Here is a 9,912-nt window from a genome sequence, read left to right on the forward strand (position 1 = left end):
AAAACTGGATGAGAACTTTCACCCTGGTGTGTCATCTTTCTGGGGGCAAAGTCTTGCCACTATCACTTTTTACCATGCGTCTTTCCTGTCTCTTTTATCAAGATCAAGATCTAAACCGTTGAACGTGTTCGACTTGATGGATCAAACATGTTCCTGCTAATCGCTAAAATGTGCCAACCCAACTCCTGAAACAGCAGCGATACTTTATTTAAACATAAGTAAAAACTGGCAGTCCAGCATCTCGATGTGACGTGTTCATAAAGAGAAACTTAACAGTAAATTACCTGTATAAATATTTCTCTGACACATGAACTCCATTTCAATAAATGTCACTTGGAGATGTTTTTGACTGGGTGGGAGGGCTAAGTTGCACTTCTCAGTGACAAAGCGTCCAACGCCTTTGTTTGCTTGCTGGCTGTGTGATAAAAACCATGGTTATGACCTTGGCAACATTTTTAATAGCAAAGACAGAGCCTTGGGTGTGAGGTTCTGACTGGAGTGGGTTAATCACACTAAAACAAAGAGACTGGAACTGCCAAGAGGAATAAAAGACTGGAGCTGTGGGGACTTGTGTCTCATGAACAATCTTCATCTTGCAAGCAGGGGTGAAAGTTAGCTTGTGTAGATATGAGGAGTCCTTGCTAAGTCCATAGTAGACAAAAAGAGACTGCAGCTACAAATCCAATCACACTTAATTCGCAAAAATAAAGATTTTAAACTTGACTTTGTGCTCTAAAGACTCCGGACTTGACAAGGACTCCAGCTATGGGGCTTGTGTTTCATGGACTATCTTTATCTTGCGATGAAGAAGGACAGGTAACTGGTAAATGGAGACAATCTGAGTAGCTATCAGGTAACAACTACTCAGCACTTAAACAGTCTGAGAATGTTAATTTCAGTCATAGACTTGACTTTTGGGTGAAAGACTTGAGAACTGACTTGCATTTGCTTCTTTAAAACTTAAGCCTTGACTCAACTTGTGAATTAGATTTGTAATGAGATAAACAATAATTATGACCAGTTTGGAACAACTGCTTTTGGATGCCTACTTTTCTTAAAAAGGGATCCACAATTAGTTGAACATGTTGACTACTGGATGCAGGGAAGCAAACATTTAATCCATTTACAGTTACATTATTTCATAATTAAAGAAAGGGAGCAAAGGCAATCTTTTAAAGCACTTTTTACTAAATCTACATCAGAATATATTTTACTTAGTCTCTCTTATGCCTTACATTGTGCCGCGACTTCATTGTCCTACTTTAAACTCTGATAATAAAATCCAGTAATTATTCACATTCTTCACTTATCCAGTGATCAGAAGAAAATTTGCATCATTCCAAACACGTGACATTGTTTCATATAGTTAATGACAAGAATACCCACATGAACACCCATGTTATCCATTATTTGTTGTTGAGATGCAACATCTGAAATTATCACCTGCTTTGACTCTTGAAGACAATTATTGTAGTCATCGCTGTCCAAAAGAACCCACAAGGCTTCAGTGGTTATATCTCTGGTATGTGGCAGATATGAAAAAACATACTTTGAGAGATTACAAGGTACAAAGGACACTGAGCTCCAAGATATGCAACTGCAAAATATCTCATGGTTGCATTTGTACTTAAGTCATGTTCTCTTATTTTGGAACAGAGAAGCATTGTTAAACACGTAACCATTTTACAGACATGAACCCACCAGTTTCTGTTTGACCTCATATTGCAATCTATCTGAAAGTCTAAAATCTAAGCACTGAAGACCTAAAATGAGACAGCTTGCATGATCAGAGGCTTAAGGTCAGTGAGGTCCAGACCCAGCAGGTTTTCTGTTTTACATTTTGCCAACATCTTAAGACACAAGACATTACTGGACAACTTTAAAGTTGATCTTAATTTACTATCAGCAATCAAGAAAATTAACTTTGGTATCATTTTAGATTTAAAAGCAAACAAACACAAAGTTTCAATGATGACAGAAAGAAAAGTTATATTGCAAACTAAACTGTGTCCGTGATGAAAAATAAATCGACCATTAACAATACATCTTGACAAAATAATCCTGTAATACACTTCCTCAAATAGTGTTTGTTAAAATTAAACACTATTTAAATAAACAGCTCATGTATGAAATAGATGCAACACTAATCTATTGAGGAATTTTGTTTAAATACTGACAATAATCATTTTCACAACTTTGTATTTTGTGAAACTGCAGCCAAACATGTCAGTTACTGAATTTATCAGCCAGAATTCAGCATGTTTTCCATTAAATTTATTTAATTTAAATGTGTGTTTTTCCTTTGTTTTTTAATCAAATAATATCTAATTATTTTTGCAGATTGCTGGTGCTTGGTCAAACTGATTTTAAAAAAAATAAGGTGTCAAGAGATGTTGCTGGTGTCCATTTAAACAAAACCTTGATTAAACCACGATATAAAAACACCACCTTAACGTTAGACAAAACAGGATACTGAAATATGCAAACATCGTCTGCCGTAACACCATGGGGTGTTAGAGGGGAAATCTGCCCCATATTTACCCAACACCCACATCTGAATTCCTGTTCAGTGTTTGAATGTTTGCCACCTGGTAGAGCGGATAAGTTTCCTGCGTCACCGTCTGTCTGGATGTTGGTGTGACACTGATGTACAAAGCGTTTATCCTACATGTGTCACATTCAGCAAATCCACACAAAATACCTATTCAGTTATTTCAGGGATTTCTACGTGTTTACCTTCCTCTGCCTCTCAATACTTCTCATTTATCCACAAACATTTCATAACTCACAACACCACACACATAAACACACCGTTGGGACAAATGCTTCCAGTCAAATGTGCTAACCATGAACTGGAATAATTTCTAATGGCTTGGCAGGGGGCTAAGTCTTTTTTGGAAACATTAACACCTTAGCTTAAGAACCAGAGAATGCCATCAGAACTTGTTTTCTGGTATTTACAACTTTCCCTTTCTCAGTGTGGGGTTGTTTCCAGTCATTCACTTTAGCACATGAGAAATTAGGTACTTACTTTCATTTATGCTAAGTTAATGCTCAGCAAAAAAGCAATAAATCTTTACTCACTGCATGAAATCTTATATTAAAACGTTATATTACTGGTCAAAGTGGGGTCTGTCTCTTGCAAATGCCATTCGATTGGTGTCCAGATGAATAGTCACAGACATGCTCATCTTTGAGCTTAAAGTCTATATAGGACTGTGCAACATATTGAAAATTCATCCTAATCACGATAACCCAGCAGCCAACATTCATGTGGTAAAGAACTGCAATAAATGTTACCTAGATGTTTAAGGCTCTGTATGCTGCTAATGTATTTGGTGACACTTGCTAGATGCAGCACACAAAGTTTTAGAAAACAAAGAGGTGGTAAGGTAGAAAAGTCATCAAAAAGAAACTACATTTAATTTGCCAACACAGCAAAGGTCAGCCAGAACCAACTTTTGCAATAAAACCAATTTGATTTTTACTGAGATGGAAATAGTGGATTTTATTTTTCCTAGTAACTGGAGTTTCTGCTTCCATAGAACATGAAGACATGCTGAGAGGTAATTCAGCCATTTGACTCAGGAGTGATGGAGTACATGTTGCTAAAAGTGACAACACAGTGGCTCTTGAGGACTGGAGTTACAGGCCCCTGTCTTCTAGTAGGTGAGAAAACAAAAAGAAACATCTTAAGAACAAGCATAAAAATGTACATTTGAATTAGTCCAACCTCAACTGAATTATTATACACTCTGTGTCTTTAAAACAGAGAATATGCTTGATAAAAAAAATGCATAAACCCAAGAAACTGATTCCTTTTTTACCTAAAATATTATCAGTCATTTCATCTCTTTAGGTGGGTATAAACCCCTAAATGAAACATAGACCTAGTTGTAAGTAATTTTCTTATCAAAATCAGCAAACTCAACAACAGGAAAGCACTGGACAACAGGAAAAAACCCAAACGATGATCTCAATGCATGTCTATTAACACAAATAATGCATTTTAAGGATCATGGGTATCTTCATTTTTTTCTAACTGTTAAACATATTTTCCAAAAGCAAAATAAAGTTTAAGTTGTTAGTTATTATGTCACATGGTCAATGAATTGATGTGTAATGGTTGGTTCAGTGGTATCCAGGGATTTGGTTGCAAATACTCTGCGTATATCTAAGCCTCTTACATTACACATTTTGTTAGATATGCTTCCTTTTCAACAGCTGCTTCCTTGTCCAACTTTCAATCCAAGATTTTGGAATTACCCAAACATCCTCCATTCATTCCTGCAAGTAGCTCTTCCATGTCAGCTATGGGGTTTTTATTGTGCATTTCTCCTCTGTAACAATCTGCGAAGTGTAACCTGTAATTAACTGTAATGTTGCCAAGAGGAAAAGGTTTTGCAACACCTGCTGCATCAGAAGGAATGCAGTGAATGTCATGCTTTTTATTTTGGCAATCATGCAAGAACGCACAAATTCAACTGGTGAGAAATGAAGTGATTTATTGCATTGAAACCAAAGGATATCTAAGATGCCCTGAGGCTGCACTGAGAAAAATCTTCACTTTACAAATATTTTCCAAAGATTGGAAGCTTTATACCAACAGAAACCCACTTCAACAATTCCCAAAGTCAACATTTCATGAAATAGGCACTTTGTTTATAGCTTTGATTTTGGGATGTCAAATTCAGTTAACTATCACTGTGATTTAAGAGAACTGAATTCACCAAGTCTGCAAGCGAGTCTCACTGATGTGAGAATGACAGACCCACAAACCTGATGGTTTACATTTGTCAAGACTTTTGCACACACTGTTTGACTCAAACCAGCTACATTGTGGCATCAAACATTTTTTTTCCTCCTTTTGGTGCTAATGGAGCTGAGCACTTGAACTGACCCAGAGGCTCTCCTGCTTGTCCTTTCAAAGTTGTTAATCTGAGCTTGTAAATGTAAAAATTACACCTCTAGTTTGAAATGCTTGCAGCCTGCAGTTACATGGAAGGTTAGGGGCTGGTGATACAGCTGAGGACAACACCTGGAATCCCTCAGCAGCACGAATAAGCACTGATGAAAAACAAATGTCAGCACCCCCCCGTCCCCCGTCCCCCTTCTTCTCACTTACTCTGTCCCTCCTGTAAGCCCTGCAGCACCAGGCTGTGTTTTCCCTGGCTAAGATGAACTAATGGCTACTGCCAGATCCACTGCAAGCACCGTGACTCTTGACCTAAATTGTGAGGGTCAGGGAAGTTCATGAGGCTTTGAAAGTACAGCTTCATCTACTTTTGTCAATATTTCAAACAATGACGAATTAACATAATTATGTGGACTTGCAAGATAAGGATTCAAGCACATGGAATGTGGAGTCACTCATCAAGATAGCAAAACTAGCATTAACCATGGGCTGGTTACTAGTTTCAAGGCATATTATGATTTCAAAAAGTTTATTTTAACTGCTACAATTTTAAGTGACACATTTTGGACTTTTTTTTCCTATTTTCACAAGTGAAATTATATCATAAATCACAAACTATGCTTAAAAGAATCAGTATTGAGTCTGGCATAATTTTATCTAGGCAGGCTAGTAAATATTGTGCATTAATACAAAAAAACATTTTAACCAAATGCTTGGTTAAAATATTGTAAATCTCAAATTGTACTTTAGAGACTCACAGCTAACAGCTGGACAATCCCTTACTTCAGCAGTAGGTACTTCTTATTTGACCTGCATTCATGTCATCCCCTACACTATGCCGCCCTGTGTGATGAGCCATGTTTACCACATCAAAAACTTCAAATGAGTGTGATGTGTGTGTGTATCTAAATAAACCTTTAGAAAAAATATTTTGAATAATAAAATGTAATGATAGCAGTGATGGGTGTTTGAACTCTTTCCTCTCTACCACCTGCACACTACCTGTGAAGTAAAGCTACCAATTCAGTATTTTCATAGCACTAATTTACAAGAAGTATCGTATTAATAAACTTTACATATATTCTATTTTGATCTGCAATTGTTACCTACAGTTATTTCATCATAAGCCATATCCCCATTATGCTTTTTTATAATTCGCCAACGCTAATTAGGTACTATTCCCCTACGCTAAAAATATTACTGAGATTATCATCCCTTTTCTGTTTAGACTGCAGACTTTGAGAACCAATGATCGCTCATAGTGACTTCACCTGCCAGAAAATAGACAGTAATGAACTCACAGCTTTCTAAGGACTAATAAAACTTTGAAAACTTTTATCCAATCAACAATATTTGCTTACAATCCCAATATGTCTGCATATCAAACGTATGGGGTCAACGCGGCTGTGCGTCTCCCCCTTTTTTCTCACAATTCAATGAATGGACGCATAAGCAGGAAAAGTCGCTACATACCCTGGAGATGGTTAACGGTGTGCTAAAATCCCGTCCTCCCACCAGGCGAAAACCCCACGGAGAGGGTCCCTTCAGTGTCACCGTGTAGGACATGTTTGGTATCGAGACTTTTAAAATGTCAGATGATAGGAGGAGGACAGGGGAAAGTCCGGTAAAAAGGCGACCGTGAAGTAGTCAGAGTCCTCCCGCAGCTGCTAGGCAACGCCGTCCTGGCTCTGAAAACTTTGCTGCTCCGCTCCTGATTCAAGTTTAAGTAAAGAAGCCGCCTCTGACGTCGCTGGACGGGCTGTCCCGCCCGCCTCCACCCGGACTGAAAGCGTGAGAGTGGGAGGAGACCCACCGGACCCTGATCCTACCAGTCTTAATTCAAATACAGGGCAATAAAAACATTCCCCCCCCTCTCTATCATATTTGATTAAAATACCGACATACAATTAGAACTATTTTTGTATAAGCATAAGAATGACCTGTTTGTTTTTTCCTCACTTTTTTAAAATCAATATACTGGTCCTGTTTTAGGTAGCCTAGGGTTGCCAACATTAAAAATGCAAGGAAAGCATCCGTTATTCTACTTTATATTTTATTTATATTTTGTGGATCTTCACATTGCTGCTATTCTATCTGAATTTCCTCACTGTGAAGTTATTTCTATTCTAGTTATTTTGAGAAAGCGAAAGGGATTTTGATTATTTTCCTAAATGTAACATGACAGTCATTACATTTTCTGGAAAAAGGGGTAAACTTGCATCATCAGGTTGTTTGGGGGTTTTGCTGTGGAGCAGAGTGGTGCAGGCTGCAGGGCTGTGCTGCTGTAAACTCTGCTGCCTTGCTGCAAAAAAAGCTCCTGCAGTTCTTGGGTCCTGGAGTTTACATAATCTCCTCTGGCATCCAGGCTCTCCTGCTCACTTCAGGAGTCCAAAAATATTTACAGGAGCTTAATTAGGCTCTCCATAAGTTTGAATGATTGTTTGTCCTGTGTGTATCTTGTGTTGACGAATTGGCAACGGATGGATGGATGGATGGATGGATGGATGGATGGATGGATGGATGGATGGATGGATGGATGGATGGATGGATGGATGGATGGATGGATGGATGGATGGATGGATGGATGGATGGATGGATGGATGGATGGATGGATGGATGGGTGATTTGTGCACGTCATAAAATGAGGGCATACAAAGGAAAGAACATTTTTGCGAAATATCAAAACAGCATCTTAAAAACCAAGAAGTTAAAGTTAAATGAGTCTTTCAAGTGGCTGCTGACTCTTACAAATGCAGACAAATTAGTTAAGATGTGGTTTAAGAACAACACAATGTTTTAAAGTCCATCATACATTTTTTCTATTCATCAGCCAAACTGCTTTGTTTAAGAGCTAAAGTCCAGTTCTGTTTGAAGAATAAGGTAGCTTTATTGATTTTTTTATCAGCAAATTTGATTAAAAAGGTGACCCTATTAATGTCCTCAGACCTGACCACTTCCAGTAAATGCTGATCATTAAGAAGAGATAAATCAGTCATCCCTGTGTCTGATTAAAACATTCTGGCATCAGAGTCAAAGCCTCTTCATCCTCAGGAATGTCACCTTTAGTAATAGTGGTGGTTTAGCAGGTGATTGTTTCTTTGTTGTTGTTGTCCTGGATATCGCTGGGTTCAACTTGGCCATCCACATAAATAACACTGACACTTAGAGCGACCAGACGTTCTTGGATACGTTTACTGTGTGGTACTCTATCAGATGAGTGCTGTCAAACAAACGCTGTCAGGCTGGCGCATAAAAGCTTCCAGCTGCAGTCAATTAAGACACAAGCTGAACGTTGAGATGTCTTGGCAAGTTAATGGAGGCATTTTGGAACGCCACCAAATTAATATTCTGAGTGCATATTATGATGTTGGTAATATTGAGTATTAAGTTAATTTCAGAAAACACTGAAGTAATATTTAGTAATATTTAGTCTTGGAGTGCTTTTGTTTTTCATTGAAGTGCATAGCACAGTTTTGCCGTTGACATTCATGCCCACAAATATTTAACAGACTATCTGCAAAATGATGGAAATGTTCTAACCTTTCAGACAACAATCTGGTGTTTTAAACCTAAATCCAGCACATTATTCACTGATCGGATCTTAAGTTTAAAGCCATGATGAATAAGAGAGAGAAATGATCATGTATTAGTGCTGTAATAAGGATTCCCAGTAGCAGAGGACGCCTCTCCCATTTTGTTAGTGGTTATCCTATTATCCTCACTGCCTGATTCCTTTATTTGATCCAGCCAGTTGCGGAGTGAGTCAGTGGGTTTGAGCAGATTTCTTTTTCTTTTTTTCCTCTAATGCAGATTGAATGACCTCATAGGCATTACCCCAGTGTGTGACCTTTAGTAGACGGCACACATGTGGAGTCCTGTCTTGATATCTGAGTCAGGTTGAGTCAGACACTCACCAACAAATGCATCTGTGAAGTTAAGAGGGTGTGCTTCCATTTAAGCTGGACGTCAACATTGGGTGAATCAGCACTGAATTAATGCCAGCCTCTCAATCCACAATGGGCAGCTAATGAGAAATGTACAGAGCACAATGCGTAATGAAAGAAGCAGGATTCAAGCAATATAAAATATATATGCTGACATTTCTGGTCAAACTGTAGACTGTACAGTTTTATACAGCAGAACAAAAAGTAGCTCATGTTTCACAATGAGCAGATTTGCTTTTCATCCATCCATCCATTTTCTTTCACCCTTGTCCCTCAGTGGGGTCAGGAGGGTTGCTGGTGCCCATCTCCAGCTAACGTTCCGGGCGAGAGGCGGGGTCACCCTGGACAGGTCACCAGTCTGTCGCAGGGCAACACAGAGACACACAACCATGCACACACACACTCACACCTAGGGGCAATTTGGAAAGGCCAATTAACCTGACAGTCATGTTTTTGGACTGTGGGAGGAAACCGGAGTACCCGGAAAAAACCCACACATGCACAGGGAGAACATGGAGACTCCATGCAGAAAGATCGGGGCCGGGAATCAAACCCAGAACCTTCGCGCTGCAAGGCAACAGCTCTACCAACTGCGCCACTGTGCAGCCACCAGATTTGCTTTTAAAATAGAAAATGATCTGAAGAGGTGCAGCAGCACCGACAAAACTGATGTGTTTTCTAAATGTTTTGCTTTGTGTTTAGACAGATATAATTTCTAAAAAGTTTTACTCCACTCACTTAATGGAAACATGCCAATTAAAAAAGAAAAGTTATTTTTATACGTAATCAACGTCATCTGTACTGGCAAAAACCAGGAAGAAGACAGGAAGTACTTTTTTAATGACTACTTCCTGTTCACGCGTGATTTTAATTTAATTTCTTATTCATTGTAACACCGCAGTTGCAAAATTGTGTTTTTCTGACATTAGCAGAATACAGACAGATCTGCACACATCTGTAATGAAAATGTTCTTGAGCTAATTAAAGCGCCATGAGGTTTGGAGATCTGTTGATTTTTACTCTAGAGAAAGTTGTTGACCTGTTTACATCATG

The 9,912-nt window shown here is 38.6% G+C and overlaps 1 protein-coding gene across 1 annotated transcript in view; it reads right to left on the bottom strand.

Annotated features, from left to right (window-relative positions):
• The window catches only part of pdlim4 (PDZ and LIM domain 4), a 49,841-nt gene extending 43,208 nt beyond the window's left edge, over window positions 1-6,633 (bottom strand). The window contains exon 1 of the mRNA XM_008426896.3: window positions 6,389-6,633. Within this exon, the coding sequence (XP_008425118.2) occupies window positions 6,389-6,481 (93 nt within the window). The 5' untranslated portion in view covers window positions 6,482-6,633. The remainder of the gene's footprint in view (window positions 1-6,388) is intronic.
• Window positions 6,634-9,912: the final 3,279 nt, after the last annotated feature.

Source organism: Poecilia reticulata, chromosome 14 (genome assembly GCF_904066995.2).
Source record: "Poecilia reticulata chromosome 14, P_reticulata-male-v2, whole genome shotgun sequence".
Classification (NCBI taxonomy): domain Eukaryota; kingdom Metazoa; phylum Chordata; class Actinopteri; order Cyprinodontiformes; family Poeciliidae; genus Poecilia; species Poecilia reticulata.